The 26,030-nt window shown below is 37.6% G+C and overlaps 1 protein-coding gene across 1 annotated transcript; it reads right to left on the bottom strand.

Moving 5' to 3' along the window:
• Positions 1-1,654: 1,654 nt before the first annotated feature.
• LOC137252262 (uncharacterized) lies at positions 1,655-26,010 on the bottom strand. Its single transcript, XM_067787726.1, has 3 exons — positions 24,420-26,010; positions 22,977-23,080; positions 1,655-2,872 (listed from the first exon to the last, which is right to left on the bottom strand). Exon 1 carries the CDS (start codon positions 25,618-25,620, stop codon positions 24,430-24,432), a length of 1,191 nt encoding a protein of 396 aa, XP_067643827.1. The 5' UTR covers positions 25,621-26,010; the 3' UTR covers positions 1,655-2,872; positions 22,977-23,080; positions 24,420-24,429.
• Positions 26,011-26,030: the final 20 nt, after the last annotated feature.

The raw sequence follows: 26,030 nt of genomic DNA, 5'->3' as shown, positions 1-26,030 counted from the left end.
ATAGCAGAAAATATTTCTAGTAAAAATGGACGGGATCGGTTAAAGACCACGGCAGTATAAAACAAGTTTAAAATGTTCAAAGACTAGAATAGTAAGCTATAACTAGCAAAAAATAGTTTTGAATCAATGATATTTCACTTATCAAGTTTTATTGTAAGGGGAAATGGGGAGACATTTTTTTGAACGGGCATTATTATGTTATGTAGAAAAGTAATTTATCTGAAGTTCACGCTAAGAATATGTGACCCGGTCTATGAAAAGGTGGCTTATGACTAGAAAAAAATTACTACTACTAAGAAGCTGAACAACAATGCATTTCGTTTATCTTTAACAGCTGTTTCTCGCAATTTCTTTTTTGAGTCATAAGCCACCTTTTCATAGACCGGATCACATATAATGTTCGGTTACACCCGACACCTTTACTTGTTTTTTTTTTATCTTACACACATTTTTAATTCTTCCTTGGTATGTTGAGGCAAGATAGATACACATATTTAAAATATATTTTCATTGAAAATTAATTAGAGCAATTCGAAAGTTTACGATTTTCCATGGAATGCTCGATATATTTAGCCGGAGTTGTATTCCATCTGTTTTTATATGATGAATACACTTGTTATTAAAATTCTTGTTTTCCAATTATGTGAGTTTCTTTTCTAAATACAATAAACTTTGCAAGTCGAATATGAAAATCCGGTTTATAATTAATCTTTATACTTGTTAATACTTCCTAATTATCTAATTTATCAATATCAGTTTTAACATTTGTCTAACCATCACTTAAATCAATAAGATGTGCATACTTGCACATGGACCATATGCACATTTTATAAGCTTTTTTAAATGTAAATAAGAAAACTTGAACCTGGTTTAACACTTAGTATGCATATGTAAGTATGTACGGTTACTCACAAAAGTACACACTTGGTTTATGCTGAAAAAAACCACATTTAAAATAATGTCAAAGGTTATTCAAAGGTAAGGAGAATTAATAAAAATTTCAAAAATGACCAAAATTTTCAATTTTTTTTCCGAATTTCTTGAAATTTTTTGAGTATGCAGTTTTGTAGCGCAATAGATTTTAGTATAATAATGTGCAAGTTAGAAATAGTTCAAAATTTTTACTGAATTTTCAGATTTTTTTTCGGAGGGTGTTGAGCAATTTCGCACATACAAAATGCATTTTTGTCCATGCGACGTACCCACTGTGCGTAAAAGGGTTTTGCGCGGATATATTTTTGGTCTCCAAACCAGTGTTGGACCCACCCAGGGTAATTTTTTATAAGCAGGGCCGAAGGCCGCCAATGCAGAAAGATGTGCTGCGTAAAAATACTATGGATCCCACCCCCGGTTTCGTAGCGCTCCGGGGCCATTTTTCGGTTTTTTGGAAATATCTTTTCACAGAAATAAAATTCTTAATTTCCGCTTTCGGATTCGTGATCCTAGGTCCAAAGCGTGTCTTTTGACACTTCTCCCCATATTTTTGGACGAGTTTTAGCAGTTGTACCCTAAAGTAAACAATTACCAAATGCCCTATCACAGGTCAAAATGTATTGAATTTATATCCAGATAGGGCATTCTGAGGGAGGTTGGGCGCTATTTAACGAATACCTTGAAAACTCGTCTTCTTTTTAAAAGCAATTTATAACAAACATTTAGAAGTGGCTACCATTGTGGTAATCAAACATTTTATTTTTTTCGATACTTGAGACAATATAATATTCTCGCTCCGTATACCAATCACACCTCATGCATACAAATGCGGATTCTTCAAATAAGTATATAAACATAGAAAACGGTGAACTGATACAGTGGTTGATTTTTATGACTTATATAAATAACATTTCAAAATTTCATTAGATAATGACACCATCAAATATGCATTGCATTCTAGTTATCATGTTCATTATGTCACACTGACACAAACTTCGCAAACGAGCCAAACAAGATTTACGACAATCTGCCAAGAAGCGTGCTTCACTGGTTCAGTGTGCTGAATGTACATACCACCACTTCGATTACGTCATATCAAATTCTTCGAGTTAATATCAAACAGCGCTGGCAGCAGGAATATAACGCATAGTATCTCTCTTTTTATGCTATGATTCTAATTAGTATTAAGATTCCATATTATAAATTGTTTTGCTAAATTAATTTGAGATTACGTGCGGCGAGACACATCTAATAGCTATAAAAGCTTCTCCAGCACTACAAACGCGCTTCATTCCGCTGAGTACGATTGATGTTGATTTATTTTGGTGTTCAAGTCTGCGCTTGTCTGTGTTTTTGTGTGTGCGTGCTAAAACATTGTAACTATAACACACGATATCTAATTGCTTCATATGAGTATGTGTTTTACAATGTGGATAAGAACTCAACTACGTTTCACCGTTGGATTTGAAACCCAGTTCATGGTTTGTTCTATACTATATACTATAAGTTAGATGGTTTTATAAATATTTCGTGTATTTCCTGTTTCTATTCCAAATTTATATATAGCTCCATCGTCTCCTCGTGTGCTTGCAAATTTGTACATTTTGTTGTATTTTTGCACAATTAAAAATCGCACATGCAGCCACTAGGACAATCGATCATGAGGCATATATTATTTATTATACAAATAAGGTGCCAAATACAAGTGGTGAATTCCATTATGAATATCAAACATCGAACGGCATTACAACAAAAGCAGCAGGAAATGAATTTGGTCATAGTGGGGTTGTGCAATACATTTCAACTGAAGGTATACCCATTACGATGACATATGTGGCGGATGCAAAAGGTTATCATCCAACTGGTGATCATATACCCAAGTTACCGGAACAAGTGTTGTTAAATTTATTAACTAACTCTGCCAATAAGCGCCAACAAACTGTAAATGAAAAGAAAAAAAAAAAGCCAAACAATTATTACAAAAATGAATAAACATTAATTAAGTAGTTATAAAAGATAAGAGGTGCTAGTGATATTAAAGTTTGGCAATTTAGTGAAACTTCCATGCAATCGAGATCAAGGCAGTAGAAGATGAGAGCTTCGGCGTGGCCATTTCCGAATTTCCAGCACATGGACTCATGTAAGCTAACAGCGTGGGCCAAACAAAAGGTACGGTTCGCGTGAAAATCAGCCAAGAACCTGATGGTGCTAGCGAGCGCATTGCACTCAGCCGGCAGCTATCGCGAAATGAGGCACTGTGTGTTTTGCCGCCAAAAACAACAGCGGTTCTTACGCGCTAAAACAAGTTCTACAATTTGACTACAAAACAGAGTTAAGTTATTTAAGGGAAGTACATTTTGAAATAAAAAATGAAGCATAATGGAATTAAAAGATCTCATTGAAGTCGCACAGTACGCGTTATATGGGAGCAGTTCGTGCACAGTTGGTAGACGTAAGTTAAGTAAGTAAAAGGATAAAAAAAACGTAGGGACCTAGTCGATTATGGATCTAGTGAGTACGCCTTGTCCCTAGTTCACATATATCATTAATCCGCTACACCATTTCGGAGCTATTGTGATTTAAAAAAACTGCCTTCCATCACGGATAGTAACCCCAGCGGGTTAGGGGGTCAGAATATTCCCGCGGTAGGTATGCCTGTCGTAAGAGGCGACTAAAATACCAGATTCAAAGGGCTGTGTAGCGCAACCCTTCAGGTTGTCAGAGCAATATATAGCTTCTCCAAACCCAATTGTCAACCTCACATATCCGCGGCGAATCCTGTTTCACTAACAGACGAGGCTCTGGCGACCCCAAGCTCCTCTTGAAACTTGGCGGTGGGAAGGGAGGGGATGGCCTGAAGGTTTAATGTGGCCATATAAATCGTTCCCGAGATGGTCGGGCCAGCACCTTAATGGTGCTGTGTTACCGGAGCGTATCGGATCTGTATCCGACAAAGGACCATCACATCGATAACACTCCCCAAAACCTTCGGGGAGTAACTAATCGCTACAACAACAACAACAACAACAACAACCACCACACCACGGCGGTCCCCGAACAATTGCACACCGGTTTCCAACGTCTTCGGTACTGACTAAAGGGATGATATCAGGAGATACGACTCATGACAAGGTGTTTTGGCATCGGCACAGTTATACCTTTTGGGCCTATTTGTTTTGGAAGGCTTGGCCCTTTCAATGGCTTCTTTAATCTATGTGTAGGAAAATGTGAGGTGCGACACTTCATGCTTGTGTTTGTGTCCGTTGATTTGTACGGAAAGCACTCCTCGAGTGCGACAGAATATTCTAGTCGAATGAATTATTCAAATACTAACTAGTATGAGTAATTCACAAAATTGTTGTCTATTAACTATTCAAACACTAGCTATGACGAATAGCCCCAAAAAAATATAGTTATTGAACTAGAATGTTTGATGGCTACTATGGGGTTAAAATCCCGTATCAAAAGCTTTTGATACGGTCAACCATGGCACGCTACTTCAAGACTTGGAAGGGTCTACCCTTCCCCCATGTCTTAAAAGGTGGACCGCAAATTATCTGGGTGGTCGGCAGGCATCGGTGCAATTCAGAAACGAAATATCAAAGCCAAGAAGAATTAAACAAGGGGTGCCTCAGGGTGGTGGCCTATCCCTAATTTTGTTTAATTTTTACATATCAAAACTACCTTCGCCACCAGGAGTTACTATCGTTTCTTACGCCGATGACTGCACAATAATGGCCACAGGCCCGGCCCCAAAGATCGATGAGCTTTGCAACAAAATAAACGGGTACCTCCTTGATCTCTCCAGTTTCTTCGCCTCGCGAAACCTGGCATTATCACCGACTAAATCATCCGCGGCCCTATTTACAACCTGTACGTCCCAAATGTCGACCATTTTGAACATCCACGTCGATGGCACTACGCTACCGACTGTCCTACACCCCAAAATCTTGGGTGTGACGTTTGATCAGGATTTACATTTTGGTGAGCACGCAGCCGCAATTGTTCCGAAAATCCAGAGCCGTAATAAAATCCTCAAATCCCTTGCTGGCAGTACTTGGGGAAAATACAAAGAAACGCTCATTACCACATACAAAGCAATTGACCAGCCGTTTGCGTGCTACGCGTCCCCTATATGGTCGCCAAGCCTAAAAACTACCCACTGGAAGAAGCTACAGGCCTGCCAAAATACTACGCACAGAACCGCCACGGGCTGTCTTCTTATGTCCCCAGAACACCATCTACATAATGAGGCGAGAATACTGATGAGCCAGCACCGCCTAGGGACTTAAGGAGTCATCTCCGTAAGCATTTTGAGAAAATACGGCACCTGAGAACTCAGCCGTATGAAGCAAAAAAAAAAACAAGCAGGTCCTTGGTGAACTCAACAAGCAGCCGTCGGACCTTTATCCCGGGTATTGCCCGGTGAATTCAGTACTCGGGGAACAGTACCCAAAACTTGCGGAAGAGGAACGCATACTCACCAGGGAAACGCGAGTCACTCTGGCTCAACTTCGTTCTGGATACTGTAACAGGTTAAACTCTTATATATCCATAATCAACCCCGACATACAAAATGTATGCCACGCTTGCAATATGCCCCCACATGGCACCAACCATCTCTTTAATTGTAATGTGGAATCAACGCCTCTAACACCCCGTTCATTATGGTCCACCCCTGTCGAAACAGCAAGTTTCCTTGGACTCCCGCTAGAGGATATTGATGACAATTTGTGATCGGTCGCAGCTAATAGGTGGGGCGAAACATTGCTACAACAACAACAACAACAACAACAACAACATGGCTACTATGGCTTTTGACTGCAGACAACATAACCGTGTTAAAAGTATCAGTTGCCAATATGGAAAAAACAGAGCTCGAACAACAGCTGTCGCCTTGTCCGTCCTGATGTCACGTTGTTTAAATTTTTCCCAAATTATTAAATAAATTATAAAATTAAAAATTGCTTGAAATAAATGTTTTCATACATTTAAAGCGATACGGGCAATCCCCGGCAAACTCATATAAGCTCGAACTATTTGATATTTTTGGCAAACTAGTATTCATCTAGTATGCAACTAGTATGTTTGCAGGGTAGTTAAAAATCTGGATTTGCTTGGCTTCGAATGAGTTTCTTCTCACTCTTTTGCATTTAAACCGGAAATATAATTTAAGCTTTTGCCAAGCAAAAGAATATCTATTATAACACTGTGCAACAGCCGGCTGGGTATTGGACCAAACCCACTTTTTTGTAGAGATTGAGGCTTAAGTATAAAAAGTACTATCTACGTTTTTCGAAGTTAGCCTCCAAAAAATAGATAGCGGATAGAAGAGCGGACCATGGCTTTTTTAATTTGCTGAACGCGTTAACAAAAAAATAAAATTTCAAAATGTAGAATTTCGAACTTCGAAAGCCGATATCTATTTTTTCGAGGTTAACTTCAAAAAACGGATATAGTACTTTTAATACTTAAGCCTCAATCTCCTAAAAAAAGTTGGTTTGATCCAATATCCAGAAAAAAAGTTGATGTTGTCGCATAGTGTAAAATCACTGAAAACTGTATCAACCCAACAGCCAGTTTAAGCCGATTTCACAATAAAAAACAGCCTCGAAAGCTGCCAGTCACGGAAGTAGGAGATAAGCCAAAGCGAGATAACTATAAGACTCCGGCTTTCACACAAGTGCCAAAGGGAAGTAATACTAACTTTGGCGCTGATTGAACGTAGCAATCCATTTGGACAGATGACTAGTGAAAGGGTGGAGATAGGTAGAAAGGGAGCTTATTTGCTTAATGTTTAAGATGATGCGGGGAGAACAAAGTAAGGCTCTTCCAACCTTTCGTTTCGGGGGATGCACAGTGGTCGGTTCCATGGGCCAAAAATAAAAAAATCAAAGTCAAAAGTTTGTCGTTGAATGTGTCATTAGTATCTCTTATTCACCCCTATTACGGTTGTCAATAGTAAGAAAATTAGTGTCGACGCTCATGAATTGGTATCGGCGTTGTCAACGTCGAAAACTATTGACGGGTGTTGACGCTTTTTTGGTATTGGCTAAAACAATGTTGAAGTTGTGTTGACGTGACGCGACACAAAATTTGTCGACACAGTTTTTGGCGACGAAAAGCGTGTCAATACAGAATAAGCTTTTTTATGCTCCTTATTTATTAACGTTTTATTCAATTTCAGAAAATAGTCAAAATAACCAACAACAGTCAGTTTAATAGAATTGTGGTAATGTTCTAGGGCAGCGGTCGACTGCTAAAACATGTCCAAAAAACTCAGGAGAGGTACCAAAAGACACGTATTGACCTCGATTTTAATAATCCGAAGGCGGAATATAAAATTTTTGCTTGCGTTAGGAAATATTTGCAAAAAAAAAAAAAAAAACAATTTCAAGCTTTCAAGTGGTTCATTAAAAGGTTTTTGTGAAATTTCAAGGATTTTTTATTTCCGCCTTCAGATTATTAATACGGAGGTCAATCCGGGTATTTTGATACCCCTCCCGAATTCGAAGTTTTCCATTAGTGCACCACGCTCTGGGAGGTAGGGAGTTGCTAATGGTGTACTAAAGAGAAATGCAATCATCTACAATATATTCACTAAAGTTCGTAAACAAATTTCATGTGTGTATTTTGCCCGGAATGCTTAATTGTGCACTAATAGATTTCAGCAATTATTTAGATCGCCAAATTGTCCACTAAACAAAAAATTAACTCAAAACAAATTGTAAATAAACAACTGTCAAAAATATATATGAACTTATATTCTCTGACCTTGAAACTATAAGATCCCCAGGCAAAGGTAAATTTTGATCATAACCATTTCTGCTGGTGTAGCCGAAATATCTTCTTTGAAAGTTGATCGCAAACCAAGAAGTATTATCGGTAACTCTTCGTACCAATCTCTAGCACCATTTCTAGCCATTATAGAGGATTTTAACTGCCTATGAAATCGTTCTACCATTCCATTAGCTTGAGGATGGTAAGGAGACGTCCTTATATGGTGACTTCCAAGTAACTTGGTCAGATCCGAACACAAGTTCGATGAACTGAGCTCCCTGATCAGTGATTATTTCCAAAGGAACTCCAAAACGTGAAATATATTCATGAAGGAACTTCTTTGCAATAGTATTTGCAGAGATGTCTCTTAACGCATATGCCTCCGGCCAACGCGTAAACCTATCAACAATAGTCAATATATGTGACCCGGTCTATGAAGAGGTGGCTTATGACTCAAAAATGAAATTGCGAGAAACAGCTGTTAACAGCTGTTTTTTTTTTTAGTCATTAGCCACCTTTTCATAGACCGGGGCACATATATCGATGCCCTCTAGGGACAGGTAAAGGGCCTACAATGTCTAAATGAATACGTTCGAATCTACTCTTAGGCATTGGACTTTTTCTAACTGGTAATTTTGTATGACGATAAACTTTTGCCTTTTGACAATTTATACATTCTTTGGACCACAAATTTATTTGTTTGTTCATATTTGGCCAATAATATTTCTTAAAAATCAATCTACGGGTAGCCTTTGTACCTGGATGTACAATTCCATGTAACTTATTAAATGTTGTTTTTCGTAAACTGTTTGGAATAAATGGTCTTGGATTTTCACCCGAATCTTCGCACCAGATATTGAAATTTAAAAGTGAAACTTTAATTAATTTAAGATTATGGCAATTATTACTAGCAATTATTTCGGTCAATTCACTATCTTCTTATACTCAGCGTGCTTTGAACACCTGAATGTTGAAATTTGACGTGTGGACTGATATTGACTCTTGATAAAAATTAAAAAAAAAAAAATTTAAATGCTCGTGGCACCGCCCACTTGTGATAAAATCAATTTTACAAATATTATTAATCATAAATCAAAAATTCTTAAACCTATCGTAACAAAATTCGGCAGAGAGGTTGCCTTTGCTATAAGGAATGCTTTGAAGAAAAATTAACAAAATCGGTTAAGGACCAAGCCCACTTTTATATAAAATATTTTTAAAATGGTCGCGGACGAATAAAATGAGCTATATCTTTGCATAAAAGAGCTTTATATTAATGATATTTCATTTCCCAAGTGAAATTACAATAAATAGGAAAAACTTCAATTTTAAAAAATGGGCGTGGAACCGCCCCTTTTATGACTAAGCAATTTTCTGTTTCGGGAGCCATAACTCGAAGAAAAATTAACGGATCGTAATAAAATGGGGTACACAAATTGTCCCTATAGCAAGAAATATTTCAAGAAAAAATGGACAAGATCGGTTAAAGACACGCCCACTTTTATATAAAAGATTTTTATAAGGGTCGTAGACGAAAATAATAAGCTATATCTTGGCGGAAAAGAGCTTTGTATCAAGAGAATTTGACTTTCTAAATTGAATTATAACATTAAATTGGAAAACACTAAAATTTTTGAAAATGGGTATGGCACCGCCCCTTTATGACTAAGCAATTTTCTGTTTCGGGAGCCATAACTCGAAGAAAAATTAAAGGATCGTAAGAAAATTGGGTACACAAATTTCCCCTAAAGCAAGAAATATTTCAAGAAAAAATGGACGGGATCGGTCAAAGATCACGCCCACTTTTATATAAAAGATTTTTATAAGGGTCGTAGACGAAAATAATAAGCTATATCTTAGCGGAAGAGCTTTGTATCAATAGAATTTACTTTCTAAATTAATTAAATTGGAAAACACTAAAAATTTTTTAAATGGGCGTAGCCCTGCCCCTTTTATGACTAAGAAATTTTCTGTTTCGGGAGCCATAACTCGGAGAAAAATTAACATATCGTAATGAAATTGTGTACACATATTTTCCTTATAGCAGAAAATATTTCTGGTAAAAATGGACGGGATCCGTTAAAGACCACGGCAATATAAAACAAGTTTAAAATGGTCGTAGTAGACTAGAATAGCAAGCTATAACTTAGCGAAAAATAGTTTTGAATCAATGATATTTCACTTATCAAGTTTTATTGTAAGAGGAAATCGGGAAACATTTTTTATTTTTAAACGGGCGGTGCCACGTGTTATGTAGAAAAGTAATATATCTGAAATGAAATGTGCAATTGAAGCTCACGCTGAGTATATAATGTTCGGTTACACCCGAACTTAGACACCTTTACTTGTTGTCGTTCATTTTGCAATACTTTAAAGTTTAGGTCGAAATTCTTAATTGCTTCTATTTCAAAAGTTCGCGATAATGTATCAGCCACTAAATTATCTCTTCCTTTAATGTACTGTATATCGTTTGTTAACTGCGCAATAAATTCGATATGCCTCGTCTGTCTCGGACTAGGCTCCCTTTTTGAACAAATTAAGGGCCTGTGATCGGTATAAACTGTAAACTGTCGTCTTTCTATGAGGTAGCGAAAATGCTTAATATTTAAATGTATGTGACCCGGCCTATGAAAAGGCGGCTTATGGCTCAAAATAAAAAGAAAACTACTAAGAAATTGATGAAATGCATTGTTTATGTTTAACGGCTGTTTCTCGCAATTTCTTTTTTGAGTCATAAGCCACCTATTCATAGGCCGGGTCACATATGGATAACGACTCACAGTCAAATGTACTATATTTGGTTTGATTCTTCTGCAGAGGAGCGCAATTCGTCGTCTGGATCCTGATCTATATCAGTTTTAACATTACTGGATCGGTGGGTAAAATAAAGTATTCCAGCTCTACTGCTATACGCGATACAACGCGGATCCTTTGATGAATTAAATTTAAATTGCTTTAGTTATATTAAATAAGTCTGTTAATTATTCGCTTTTTTTTTTAAGTACGTGGGTCGGCCAGGAATATGGCTGCTGCTGGATTCTCTTCAAACTCTTTGTAATATTTACTAGTTTCTTACAATCTTCGTTGTCTATGAATCAGTTTGAAAATCCTCTGGTTGTTTAGTAAGTTAGCCTTTTTCGTTTTCAATTTATGCACTTCTTTGGATCGTTGATATTTCTTTAATTAGAAATATGTACTCTGCAAATTCTGTATCTACGGCTTCTATTTATTTCGTATGTTGTCGCTAGAAAAACTATTAAATTGTGCGGTTGACAAAAAAAATCGGATACTTGTTTGTAAACTAAAGCGCCAAATACAGAGAAACCTCTCCTAACCGACACCTCTAATAACTGGACACCTCCCTTGGGTGGACATTTTTTCATGCACCAAGTTTAAAGTGCATTTTTCAGAACAAATGTCCCTCTCTTATCCGGACACTCTCTTGGCCGGACGCGGACAGTCATTTGTTATAAAATTAGACCAAAAACTTCTATTAAGCGGACGCCAACGTCTTGTGAACGGACAAAGAGATTTCGTTTCATAACAAATCAGAGAAAAACCTCTCTTGAGCGGACAAAACTTTACATATGTACATAACAATGCAAAAAGTTCGTTACAATTATACTGACTTTTAAAAAAAGGTCGTAGTGCTTGTGTACACACATACGATGTGAGGAAATAAAAATAGGCGATTCCCGTGTTTGTTGAAAATATTTTTTAAGGCGCATGCTTAGTTTGGTTTGCTCAGTTAAGTGTGTTCAGTGAAAGTGAAAAGGCGTAAAACAATGTCGCGGTCGAATGTGAGTTTGAAAAACAAAATTGCAATCATAAACGCTAGTGAGCAAAACAATTTGTCCGCACGAGCATTAGTCAAAAGATAATTTTTACTAAAAAAAACTTCGTTCAAATTTATATTCGGAGTGTAAAAACAGTTTTCAATGAAAAAGAAAATCGACTTAATTATGTACAGAGTCCTTATATTATCTGTTTTGGAAAAACCCAGGCTGCGCACATCGTTAAAAATAAAGAAAATATCCGAGCGAAATGGATGGATGGAAGCAATATTCAAAGAAGGTTCTTTATGAAAGTCGATAGAAAAAAAATTTACGAGATATGTAACGAGTGGTTTTGTAGGGCCCGAAGCTAAAATGTTCCAAAATCTGGGCGAATAATTCAGGAAAAGGCTAGAGATATCGCTTTAAAACAGGGTGTCAATAATTTTGCAACCTCTAACGGCTGGTTACAAAAATGGCGAACCAGACATGACATAACTTTTCAGTAAATTTGTGGTGAAAGTACTGCTGTTGATATGCAAGATGTCAAACAATTTTTGGAAAACTACCATCAATGATAATTGTATATGGCCCCAGGGATATTTATAACGCTGATGATACAGGCCTTTTCTTTAGAGCTTTTCCAAACAAAACGTTGGCTCTAAAAAATGAGGCATGTCGAGGAGGCAAACTTTCGAAAGAGTGCCTTGCTCTAAGTGAAATATTTATTTTTATTTTTGTTATTACTTTATATGAGATATATATGCATGTGTATGCATTTTGGAATTAATAATCACAAATCTTTTGTGAGCAATCTAATGAATATATTTTATTTAAATGAGCAATTGGTAAGCATTTAATTAGTTAAAAATTCAAAACTTCACAAAATAGCTACCCACTCCCATAACCGGACACCTCTCTTGGCGGACAAAAATCAGCCGACGGTGAGTGTCCGCCCAATGGAGGTTTCACTGTACACGACACGAACATTTCCGCGAACATTCCGCAATCTTGTTCGCAGCTTTGGCCATACACCATACGAACTTTTGGCCGAACATTAGTTCTCTTTCAGACAGCGATGAATACGGACAACAATTGTGTGGATCTACTTCTTTTAATTTTTCGATTAAAGTCGCATAATCATTATTCTTTTTAATTCTATTACAATAATCTTTGCTTTTTACTTGCCACAATGATGGCAAAGATTTATACATTTCAATAAATTCACTCAGAAATTTTTTATTGTCCATTTTACTTTTCCGCGCACGTCTGTTCCGTTCAGAAATTACTACGATTATGAGCTATTTCGCCATACACGCACGAACAGTTCGCGCAAATGTTCGCCAAAAATTAAAATATTTTGATTTTTGGCGAACATTTGCGCGAACTGGCAAACACCACCATACACGACAGAAAAGGTCGCAGAAACATGACATAACGGGAATGTTCGCCGGAATGGTCGTGTCGTGTATTTGGAGCTTAACTCTTGTCAAATGAAATTTATTTTTCTTAGAATTTCGACAAAGAACAAAGAAAGTTGTAACGGGGAATCTTTTCTAGGTATTTTGTATTTCACACTTCATTTTAGTCTTTATTTTTATAAATTGGTATCTCCAAATATCGCTCCAGAAAACTTCCTTACTGCTCAGCTTTTTTGAATATAGTTTGTGCTTTCGATTTCTTTGCTTCAGGTCTTCATTTAGGTTCGTGAATGTTCTTTTCAATTTCCGCAACTCAATGTTGAATATTTCAATTGTACTTCTCTTTTGGGTTATAATTATAACCAAGTATGACAAAAAAAAAATTATCTGAAATTCTGCAACTTCATTTGTGAAAAACGATTTTGCAATTTTTTTTACACGATGACGCGCTATTAAACGTTCGTGAGCTTCTAAAAAGACCGGCTGATCGCCAATTGTGGGTTTAAAGACCACTTAAAATAGATACACCACTATTTATTTTAGTTGAAACTTTATTATAAAATATTTTTGCAGTATAACTGGGCGAGATTAAGCGAAGGCGAGAGGTGCACATGATCGACCAAGCGGGAAAGGCGTGGGTTCAGGCGCGGGTCTGTAAAGTGTCGAATATTATGTGTAGGTCTTACAACCTTAGACTAACACAGTTGCTCCTATCATTAAAAAGAGAGGACTGTAGACTCATGACGGGTATTCTGACTGGACACTGCTTTCTGGCGTCACATGCCATTAAATTAGGCTTGGTCAGTGATAGCAGATGTAGGAAGTGCGGGTTGGAGGAGGAAACGATGCACGTTCTGTGCTCGTGCCCTGCACTTGCCAGGCTAAGACTCCAGCTATTAGGAGTGATACAGCTGTCAGATCTAGAAGCAGCAAGTGGCTTAAGTCCTAGGAAGGTTCTAGTATTTGCCAAGAGGCCGGAGTTATTTTATAACATAGGTCCTGGTTTTTGATAGGGTTTTTCAGTTTGGTCGTTAAAACAAACTTCTGGTAACACTACGGACTCAATCAGTCTATGTGAGGTCCTCATGGACGGGCCAATTCAACCTAACCTAACCTTTATAGTATAACGGCCGAAAGTATGCTTGAAATATAAACAAGTAAAGGTGTCTAAGTTCGGGTGTAACCGAACATTATATACTCAGCGTGAGCTTCAATTGTACATTTCGTTTCAGATAAATTACTTTCCTACAAAGCACGTGGCACACCCGTTTAAAAAAATTTCTTTTTCCTCTTGCAATAAAACTTGATAAGTGAAATATCATTGATTCAAAACTATTTTTTGCTGAGTTAAAGCTTATTATTCCAGTCTACGAACCTTTTAAACTTGTTTTATATCTAAGTTGCCGTGGTCTTTAACCGATCCCGTCCATTTTTACTAGAATATTTTCTGCTATAAAGAAAATATGTGTACACAATTTCATTATGATGTGTTAATTTTGCTTCGAGTTATGACTCCCGAAACAGAAAATTGCTTAGTCATAAAAGGGGCGGTGCCACACCCATTTTCAAAAATTTTAGTGTTTTCCAATTTAATGTTATAACTCAATTTAGAAAGTAAAATTCTATTGATACAAAGCTCTTTTTCGCTAAGATACAGCTTATTATTTTCGTCTACGACCCTTTTAAAAATCCTCCTTGGGCGTTGTCCTTAACCGATTTCTTCAAAGCATTCCTTATAGTAAAGGCAACCTCTCTGCCGAATTTTGTTACGATAGGTTTAACGATTTTTATTTATGATTAATAATATTGGTAAAATTGATTTTATGACAAGTCGGCGGTGCCACGCCCATTTTAAACATTATTGTAAAATAAGTTTAAAGAAATGAATATTTTACGACTATCATTTTCTTAAAAAATTTAAACTATAATCGCCGAAATGTATGTCAAAAATCCCCATATGAAGATCTATTAATTTTTGTTTGGAGTGGCATCATTGACAAATGTTATAAAAAATGTGCATTTTGACAGCGCTCTCTCGAAACAAAGAGTTGCAAATCCATTCATCTATGGCAATAGCGTATCGCGTATCTTATAACGAGCAATTCTTATATATTCGTATATTTGTATGTTTGTATAGCCGAACGATCTTGGCAACGGCTCAACCGATTTAAATGAAATTTGGCACAGAGATAATGTATCACCTTCTAAGACTTTCTACTTAGGTATTGCCACTCAGAAGGTTTCACATGGTTGCCACCTATTCGAAATTAAAAAAAAAATTGCATGAGATATGCCGATATGGATATCAAACGAAAGGTATTTCACTCCGCATTACAATAGGGACATTTTTGAGTAGGGTTGCCATTTTGGGTTGCCACCTATTCAAAATTAAAAAAAATTGCATGAGATATGCCGATATGTGTATGAAACGAAAGGTATTTCACGCCGCATTACAATAGGGACATTTTTGAGTATGGTTGCCATTTAGGGTTGGGGTAGTTAGTTGAAATAGTACTCTACTTACTCATATTCTATTAAACCTTTAAAGGAGAACATAAAAAAATCTTCGTAAAAAAATCTTACACATGATTCGACTTAATTTTCTTAATTTCACACACGCTAATAAAATTGAAATGCCATATCAAGGCACCGTGGCAAATTCTAGCAAAATATATTTAAATGCATATTTTTGGCAAATATGAAATGAATAATTGCAATTTCTCACAGATTACTATTAGAAATCAGTCGCCGACTATCATTCAAAGCGTGCAAACGTCGTCTTTTTTTCTCTCAGTGACTAGTTTTGTGACTTACAATTGTTATTGTGTTAACGTTCCGTTAATCACTCCATTTCTTTTTCCTTCATTCTTACCATTGTTTTTCTTTTTTTGATTAAGCCCACGTGTTAATTTAAATTTATATTTTGAATAAATATTAGCTTTAAAATGGCTCCGGGACCTCCGGATAGGTCACCGAATCGCTTTTCCGCGTTAAGTGATCATCTAGACAACCCAACCAGAAAAAGACAGAAAGCTAATCCTAAACAAGAGACTTTCCCAGCACTCCGCCCAAAATGCCCTCCAACCTATAACCCAAAATTCCTTCTAATTTCATCCGCAGACAATAATAAACCATTATACCAGCTAAGTCCTTTTGCCATTAAAAAATCAATTGAAGCTATATCAACCGAAACAGATGCAATTACTCAACTTCGGGACGGTAATATACTTGTCTTGGCGCGCACCGCACAAGTGGCAGACAGGTTTCTAAAAGTGAAATCTTTCCCCAACCTTTGTCCAATTGTTGTAAAATTACACGACACCTTGAATTCGGTTAAAGGTGTAATCTATGCTCCCTGCATTAAGCACGTGGAAGAAGAAGAAATAGTACGTGAAATGAAAGACCAAAAAGTTACGGGTGTATACAAATTTACAAAAAAAGTTGAAGGCAAAACTATCTTCACTGGGCAAATGGTCTTAACATTTGACCTGTACCGACTCCCTGAATCCGTAGAAGTAGCATGGTATAAAACCAAGGTTCAACCCTACATTCCAAGTCCAATGCGTTGTAGGCGCTGCCAAATTCTAGGACATACCCAAAAAAGATGCCAAAAAGTGCCAATATGTGACACTTGTAATCTTCCACTTCATAACCCTGAAAAATGCGTCAGAACTCAATGTGCTAATTGTAAAGAAGAGCACGCAGCTTCGGACAAAAATTGTCCAAAATATGTCGAAGCCAAGGAAATCCTTAAGATTAAAACTGCCCAAAAATGCAGTATGGGCGAAGCACGGAAAAAATACAAAAATAGATTACCCCTCTCACAACGCCTAAACTCCTACGCCTCTACCACAAAAAATAGCACATCTACCAATATTCATTCATCAAACACTATTGATAAACCTAATACCGAAAATGAAAAATCTACCGATGCTAATGCATCAGCGCAAAACACGTATACCACTGGACTTGACCCCAATAACCAAACCGAAAAACCAAGCTCAAGCAACCTCAATATATTAAATTACACCACTACCGAAAATCCAACTTCAAGTAACCTCAATAAATCAAACTATACCTCTACCGAAAAATCCACCTCAAGCATCCTCAATAAAATAAATCCCACTACTTCTTTAGAAAATTATTCATTACTACAAACTAATATACCAACCACCCATCTAAATCCAACATCTGAATCAAATATGACAACACCAATGTCACCAATATCAGTTTTTACCCAAAATCTACTAAAAAACAATGACTACTATGTCGAAAACAACAACGGCAGTAACAAAACCTCTTCGATGGATTATTCCATCGACGACTTTTAACCAAATCTCTCTTAAGTCCCTCGCTTCTGTAAAGTTCACCTTTACAAAAGACAGAGCACACTTCCTCTTCTCTCTCATGGACCTGAATATTCTCCAGTGGAATATGAAAGGTTTCTATAACAACTTCTCTGAACTCCAGACTCTTATCAAACGGTATAACCCAAGCATTATCGCAATTCAAGAAACACATTGTCCCCACAACTCTAATCCAGTCTTTCTAAACAGCTATTCCACCTACTTTGTAAATTCTTCGTCAAATACCACGGCCAAACAAGGCGCGGGCTTAGCAATAAAGAACTATATCCCACATAGGAAAATAGACGTCAACTCCCAACTTCAAGTAGTAGTGATCCAGGTAGATTTGAGTATCAAGTTCTCCGTGGCATCTATCTATATACCGCCTTGTCAAACATTCAGCAGCAGGGACCTAACCGATATTTTCGAAGCAGTTAACACACCACTTATAGTACTTGGTGACTTTAACGGTTGGAATAGCCTATGGGGCGCCTCCTCCGACAATCACCGAGGCCGGATTATAGAAAATGCTATAAGACTATCCGACATGTGCCTTTTGAATGATGGCAGTCCGACCCACTTTTCCACTCACTCTTCCCTTTCCCACGTAGACATATCCCTCTGCTCCCCCCCACTGTTCCCACTTATACAGTGGAAAGCACTAGACGACCTCCACAACAGCGACCACTTCCCGTTAATCCTAAACATCTCATTGTATCCAAACACCACCCGACGCGCAAAACCAATACCCAAATTTCTACTTGATTTCGCTGACTGGGAGAACTTCAAAAAGGATGTTGACCTGGAACTTAGCGCTAGAGCTGAATCCTACTCTCCAAATCATGAGGCGTCTAGCATTGCTAAAGCAATACACGTGGCCGCAAACCATTGCATCCCCCAAGCATCACCCTCCCGAAGAACCCACGTACCTTGGTGGAACAAGGATCTCACGATCCTTCGAAGGGATAAAATGCAAGCTTGGCATAGATTTAAAAATAACCCAACACCTTTAAACCTTATAAACTTCAAAAAACTCAATGCCAGATTTCGTAAAGAAATGAAAACACAAAAAAAGACAAGTTTCGAAAAATTTACTAAATCTATCTCCCCCAATTCTTCTGTATCCGATATCTGGAATAAAATCAATAGACTATGCCACAGAAACCCGCGCACACCAGTAATTGCAATTAAAATTAATAACAACATAACTTCGGACCCATCCATAATATCCAACGAATTTGCTTCTGCGTGGTCCAATCTCTCGTCCGACGCGAACTTTTCTCACCGATATAGGGAAGACAAAATTCATACCTTGAGCCAGACTTGCCCCCGTAGTGAAACCAATCCAAAAGCAGCTCTCATAGAAAAACCAATCACAATGATCGAACTTATATCTTCCATCAGCAAAGCAAAAGGCAAAACACCCGGCTTCGACCGAATATCCTATAAAATGATCCGCGAAATGCCGGCAATGGGAACATCCCGATTGCTACAGCTTTATAACTCCATCTTAGACACTGGCATAATCCCTCAAAGCTGGAAAATTGCTACCGTTATACCAATACCTAAGCCAAATAAGAACTCTCTTTCCACAGATGGGTACCGCCCTATATCGCTTCTTTCATGCCTCTCTAAAATCATGGAACGCATAGTTGCAAATCGAATTGCATGGTTCACTGAGACCCAACAGCTTATTAACCCCAACCAAGTAGCATTCAGAACCAACAGAGGGTGCACCGACGCTCTCCTTCACATTGACCATTATGTCACGAAAGCTCTCTCAGCTCGTAACCATGTCTCTATTCTCTCGCTAGACTTTGAAAAGGCTTTTGACCGAGTTGGACCGCACGCTATTCTAAACCGCCTTCGCTCGTGGGGTGTAGGCCCCAGAATATTCTACTTCGTTAAATCGTTTCTAACCAATCGCAAGTTTCGTGTAAAAATTAATAATGTATTCTCGGATGTATATCCGTTAGAAAATGGTATTCCTCAGGGTTCTCCACTATCCGTAATCTTGTTTAGCATTGCATTTAATGATATAAGTAACATTATAAAAGCTAAAAGTTCGGTAGATCATTGCCTTTACGCAGACGATGTCTACATATTATGCAAAAGAAACGAAAACGAAGTAACAAATCTTATCTTTAAAAATTTAATAAAGGAAATCCTGGACTGGGGTGACTACTCCGGAGCCAGAATTTCCTTAGAAAAAACTAAAAAATTCCACATATGTAGGAAACATTCCTGCGATTTCGATAACCATACTTTAGAAATAAATAATATAGTGATCGAAAATGTAAAAAGTTGAAGATATTAGGTATTATATTCTCGCATAACTACAAGTGGATGTGCCACTTCACTCATTTAAAAAAAGCATTAGCTGCCAGAATTAATATTGTTACTTACCTTGCTAGTAAGAAATGCCATGTACATATTAACACCCTAATGTATATAACTAAAATGTTAATCTTAAGTAAAATCGACTATGGGCTCTTTCTCTTCTGGAATTCACCTAAATCTGCAATCAACATCATTAAGCCAGCTTATCACCAAGCCGCGCGTGCAAGCGTTTTTGCTTTTCGTACAACACCCATTATAAACATTTTAGCAGAGGCAGGCCTACCAACCATTGAAGATAGAATATACCAAGTCCTTGCGAGACTTGTTCCTAAACTTCTCTTTCCAACCAACTCGATCATTGATTGTGACATAAAAAATATCAACATTGCCAGAGGTCGACAAAAATATCCATCTTCAATGCATAAAGTACTCGAAATCGCCAATAGCCTGGAACTATACAACACATCGGAGAACTACCAATCACAAGCCCCAGCATGGCAAATCAATAAAACATCGTGTGACTTTTCACTATGCAAATTCAAGAAGGACACCACACCTCCAGAAGCGTTTTGCACAATGTTCCAAGAACGCAAAGAATTCTACGCAACCGAAAACTGGAACATATGGTTCACAGATGGATCAAAGTCCGACCATGCACCGGCAAGTTTCGCAGTGGTCGACTCAGACGGCGCCACTTTAATGGTGCAAACACTACCGGACTTCACATCCGTCTTTACTGCAGAAGCAGTTGCCATCAAACATGCAGTAACTATGGCATTGGAAAACAATTGCAAAACTCTTATATGCACCGACAGTAAATCCGTACTTCAAGCCATCCAAAACCCGCTATCCCACTCTACAACAATAAATCAAATCAGAGATGCGCTCATCAACAACAATGCGAAAATACGCCTGCTCTGGATACCAGGGCATGTTGGTATTCAAGGAAACGAAATGGCAGACAATGCAGCGAAACTAGCATCACAGTCACCAGTTACAAAAGATACCACATGTTCAAAGATAGATATACGCACAGCAATCAAAAGACATATTCACGCAAAAACGAAACGAGAATGGCAAAACTACACCCACCACCATTATACTGGTATAAACAGAGATTTGATATCTCCCAAATATCCCACGGACATATGGAAGTCCCAAATACAAACTTTCTCGCGGTTACGCCTTGGTCATACTTTGGACACTCACCAACACCTTCTTACTGGTGAGGCAGCTCCAGCCTGTGCACGCTGCGGAGAAACCATAACACTAAAACACATTTTTATTGACTGCCCTGCTTTGATCGACATCAGAAATCAGTACCTCAGAAGGAACTGGACAGAGCTTTTAATAAATCCGTCAAAAGACAATATAACCTGTATATACAACTTTATCAAACACATCCGAGCCCGAGTCTGAGAACTAGTTATAGAGAAAAAAAAAAAAAAAAAAAAAAAAAAAAAAAGTTAAGTATGTATCTACCAAATATAAGTATATTACATAGCTAGAGCTGATAGCCCTGGCAGCTAATGCTCGTCTAATGTTAACTTATTAATTTATTTAATCTGTTAATAAATAATAATAATAATAATACTATTAGAAATATCCCAGCCAGCATTTTATGAAAATTTTGATCAAAAAATATTCAAATATCATACCCCAAGATGATTAAAAACGTTCAAATTTAAAAGCATTTTCTGTTCGAAAATTAACGTATCATCGGGAGAAAAATGTACCATAAATGTGATTATTCTTGAATAATCATTTATGATTCATATTTCGAAATGCTTTTTGTTCATATCTGATATCATTGTAAAATTGAGTTTTAATTGTTTTAGGGTAATATTTGAATGCTTTTCACAGTCATATTCTGATCATATTCTTGAACATATTTCAATGATTTTGGTTGAGATTTTTGAATCATTTTTGAATGTGATTATCATGCATTTATTCTTCATATCTCATACAAAATAAGATACTACATGCTAATCTTATTTCATCAGGGGAAGAAAGCATGCGGAAGTGAGCTATTTGAACCAAAGGTAATTATTCGCAAACAAACTAGACCAATATACACCTGCGACTACAACATCCAGCATCAGATATGATCGTCAACATCTTAAAATACCATATGGTACGGGATGTTGAAGCCATATCCAGGTACATATGTCAAGAGAGTTTCACTTACCTGAGGTTCAAATAGTTCACAACCTTTGTATTGTCTAATGGTTGGATTTCTATTTTCTGGGAAGCCGGAGGTGGAGAAATGGTTGGGGACATCTTTTGTTAGGAGCAGTATATAAATTATTTCTTGTCTTGAAGAATACAATTTTAATATATTTTTTCTGAACCTCATGATTGAAAAAATGTGTGTATGCGAAAAAATAAGATCTTCAATCAAAAGTAAAATTTTAACAAGTATAAAATTCATTATTCAGTCAACAAAGATTGTCAGAAAAGATTCAGAAAGCTGAATGAAAAATGATTAAAAAATTTTGAACACCTAAAGTAAACACCTTTGATTCCAAAATATGATTGAAAAACTATATACAGTTTTTGATCATCAAAAGTATTCATATTTGATTATTTCTTTTGTTCAATTGTATGATAACTCATTTCTAAGTCAGGAGTAATCAAATTGTATTGATATGTAGGGAAATTCAAAATTTTATCACCTAAATGCTGAGTGGGATGTCTCATCATAACAAAAAGATATCTCACCAGAGGCATTCTTCAATTTGAAAACGACATCTAACCATTTCACTACTTACCAACAGATGGCGCTTAGGGAAGTAAGTTGACATTTAATTAAACTAACTGATAGTTGTCATTCGTGAAATTTACAAGTTTTTGGAATATAATAAAATTGTGAGACTTTCATAGTGTATAACTAAAAAAATGAAATTAATAATTCGGCGCATGAAGATAATCAACCTAAGTAACTTAGTTCTAGATATTACTAATTGTCATAACAATCCCTTATACTATAGGCTGGAATTACCCATTTAAAATTTTTCATTCCAGTTCATTTTACGGTTAGTGTTTGATATGTTTTTGAAATCTATATTTAAGGAAATCAAATATTGGTAAGTAAAAATGTATAATATATGTACATACAAAACAGTTGTTTGATTAATGACATGTTTTTACGTGACGAGTTATACTATCACGGATGTTACGATTGCATAGCAGACAAATTTTAAGGTTCACATGGGGAAACGGCCCTAAGACAAACTTATCCCAACTATACAAAATCTACTTGTAAAAAATTTTGACCCACTATAGACGAAAACGATTAAGAGCAGCCAACTTGATTTATCGACTAGCCTCAAGAATTATATAGGGACTTTACACATGGGAAAGCAGTTTTGTAAATTACTCACCTTAATCCGGTACTTAGTTTCTTGCTTTTTTTTTGTATTTGTAGCCGCAATGATGCCTTGTAACACAATCGATTTGCATAATGGATGGAGTAAGATTTTTTGAACTAAAAACAAAAAGAAAAATATATACATATACACATAAGTATACTTTCAAGAGGGGTTAATATTGCCGCCCTAATAAGAAATTAGTGTCTGCATTTCTTTTTAGTTATTGAAATATGCGCGAGGGTTCGTGTGTAAGGAATTTAAATATCAACTTTTTTGTCTCGCACTGAAAAACCGAGCCTAAATGTTTTACTAGAAAAGTTGAGCACAACCCTAACCCCCCGCGGGTTAGGGGGTTAGAATATACCCGCGGCGGTAGGTATGCCTGTCGTAAGAGCGACTAAAATACCAGATTCAAGGGGCTGTGTAGCGCAACCCTTCACGCGCAACACATATATAGCTTTTCCAAACCCAATTGTCAACCTCACCTATCCGCGGCGAATCCTGTTTCACTAACAGACGAGGCTCTGGTGACCCAAGCTCCGCATGGAACTTGAGGGTGGGAAGGGAGGGATGGCCTGAAGGTTTAATGTGGCCATATAAATCGTTCCCGAGATAGTGGGGCTAGCACCTTAATGGTGCTGTGTCACCGGAGCGTACCGGATCTGTATCCGGCAAAGGACCATCACATCGATAACACTCCCCAAAGCCTTCGGGGAGAAACCTTATCGCTACAACAATAAGCACAACACTAAATTTTGCTCTAAAATATTTATTCGCAAGAACGCTTTGTTACCGGAACGCACGGGATCTATATCTGGCAAAGGACCATCAACATCGATAACATTCGCCAAAACCTTCGGATTTTATCGTTAATACAACATGCTTTCACATGAATTCATTTGCATTTTGGGGTACTACTCTTCCCACAGGTTCTTCCTATTAACCCAGCTTTGACAAGACATTGGCGAAGGTATCTCTTTGCAAGACAATTGGCTTTCTACGTTTCCATCCACTGCTGGCGAAACATTTTCTCACATCAGTATGAATATTCTTAGCCGATTTAAACTTCCCAAATCATCCTATCGAATTAGTACTTTCGTGATACAAAAATACCTATCCTCGACACTTTTCGTCATATCTTATTAAAGTTATTATGCATTCCTATCGAAATAGTTTCCAATTGCTGTGTCGCTTTCGCAGTAAAATGTCGTTTCGCTATGGGGGAAAGCGAAGCTGATAAGAATTCGGAAAACGGTCATATCTCCAGCGATCCTTTCTTCAGAAATGTATCGAATAAGTGACTTGCGCGATCGAAAACGCTGGCATGATCTGGTTTTTAGACACTGTAGGGCGAGCTTGTTTATATATAACGATGCCGGTTACAAAAAAATTCCCAGCAAAAAAAATTACTCTAGCATACTATTTATAATAAACTTGCATTTGCACAAAACTTACCTAATTTGATTTATTTAGAACCAGATGGACCAGGTGGTTTCACCTGATTTTGCTTCAAACAACTTGGATTGGTTATCCAAAATACAGGATTATCATATCTTACATATCGATGGAAATGCACAAAAACTTTCTCGAATCTATAGTATAGCCTATAACCAGCCATTTTGATTGAAGTGAAAGAGTCTTTATCCACACGTATCGTAACTAATGTTTTATCATTCTCTTCACGTTCATTCACCAACTTCCATACTTCGGTATTCAAGTCCTCATTTTGTGATCCTATTAACGCCAACGTACGATCGAAATCTTGGCCTTGGCTTTTCGGTAATGCCATTGTTAACACATATGCATCTGGTATAGCACGTTCTAGACTTGTTGTTAATTCAGGGCCCTCCCAATTCGGCAAGTTGTTGACGATTTCTCTTAGCCACGTTACAGTTTCTTCGTTCACACAATCGATTAGTAACGCACCAGGGCGCAAATGAGCGTAGGTGAATTGTAATTTTGCCTCAGCACCTTTTGCTACATTTTCCATAATTGAGGCTTCCAGCGCTACTGCTGTAGCTAAATCAAACATTTGTTCGGGAAAATCTTTTGGATATACAGCAATACGATATTCTTCATTTGTTTCAGCTTTTTTCTTCCTTCTTGCCTTTTGCCGATTTCTAGCCTCCTCTTCACCATCTTTGTTGGTCAGAAACTCTCTTCCCCATTGTGGTTCGAATTCATTGGGTTCTGTGTATTGTTCCCAAGCTTTTCTGCAAGCCACTTTGGGTTCAAGACCTTCTTTCAAAAAACGTGTATACCATCGCACACCAGACTCGGACAAACCCCGCAGATATGGATCTTCTTTCTCTTCTTTTTTTTCTGTAGCTGCCTTTTTACTATCGGGTCCGCCACTGTCTGAAGCGCTTCGCTTTTGTCCACTGCCACTTTTTTCTGTTTCTGTAGTTGGCTTGGGTCTGCCACTTCTTGTAAGACCAGGTAATGCTCGACGTCTAATTCTTCCGGACGAGCGTCGAATGCTACGAATGCTACTTCTGGCTCTGGACGCGCTACTACCACCACCACCACCACCACCGCCACCACCACCACCACTTCCTCTCTTTCTTCCTCCGGTTCTTATCAGTTGATCTAACAGTTCTGTTAAAACTTCTGAAGAGTTTGAATTGTAATTATTTGAATATTTATTGGACTTCATCTTGTTCGTACGACCACACACTCGACGAGGCGAGTTTAGCAGTCTAAGTAATATAGTGGGGAATTCAAACGGTACGCCGCGGTAGCGCCCCTTACCGCGGTAAGGCCATAGTTACTCCCTGAGGTGGCCCGGTGTCAGGAAGGCGCCGTTATAATACAGCCGATTTGGTAAACCCCCTGGCTGCAAACCGTCCAGTGGGCACGGTGTCGCTTAACACCCCTGGATTAGGAGGTTGGCAGTACTTGGTCATCGTTCAAAAAACAGCCCAAACAGAATAGAATGCAATATGTATTACTTACATTTCCACCCGCCAATAAGGTCTGATTATTGAATCGACTAAGCCCCCGCACCGCGACAAGGTGCCTGCCTTTGCGGGGGAAAAATGTGAAGCCACAGCTACAAAACATTCC

Source organism: Eurosta solidaginis, chromosome 5, assembly GCF_040869045.1.
Source record: "Eurosta solidaginis isolate ZX-2024a chromosome 5, ASM4086904v1, whole genome shotgun sequence".
Taxonomy (NCBI): Eukaryota; Metazoa; Arthropoda; class Insecta; order Diptera; family Tephritidae; genus Eurosta; species Eurosta solidaginis.
The sequence above is the reverse complement of the archived record's forward strand: the minus strand, read 5'-3'. Positions and strand labels throughout refer to the sequence as shown.

Bases quoted from the DNA above. Each gene is read 5' to 3' on its own strand.
- LOC137252262 (XM_067787726.1), bottom strand. From the start codon at position 25,620: ATGAAGTCCAATAAATATTCAAATAATTACAATTCAAACTCTTCAGAA.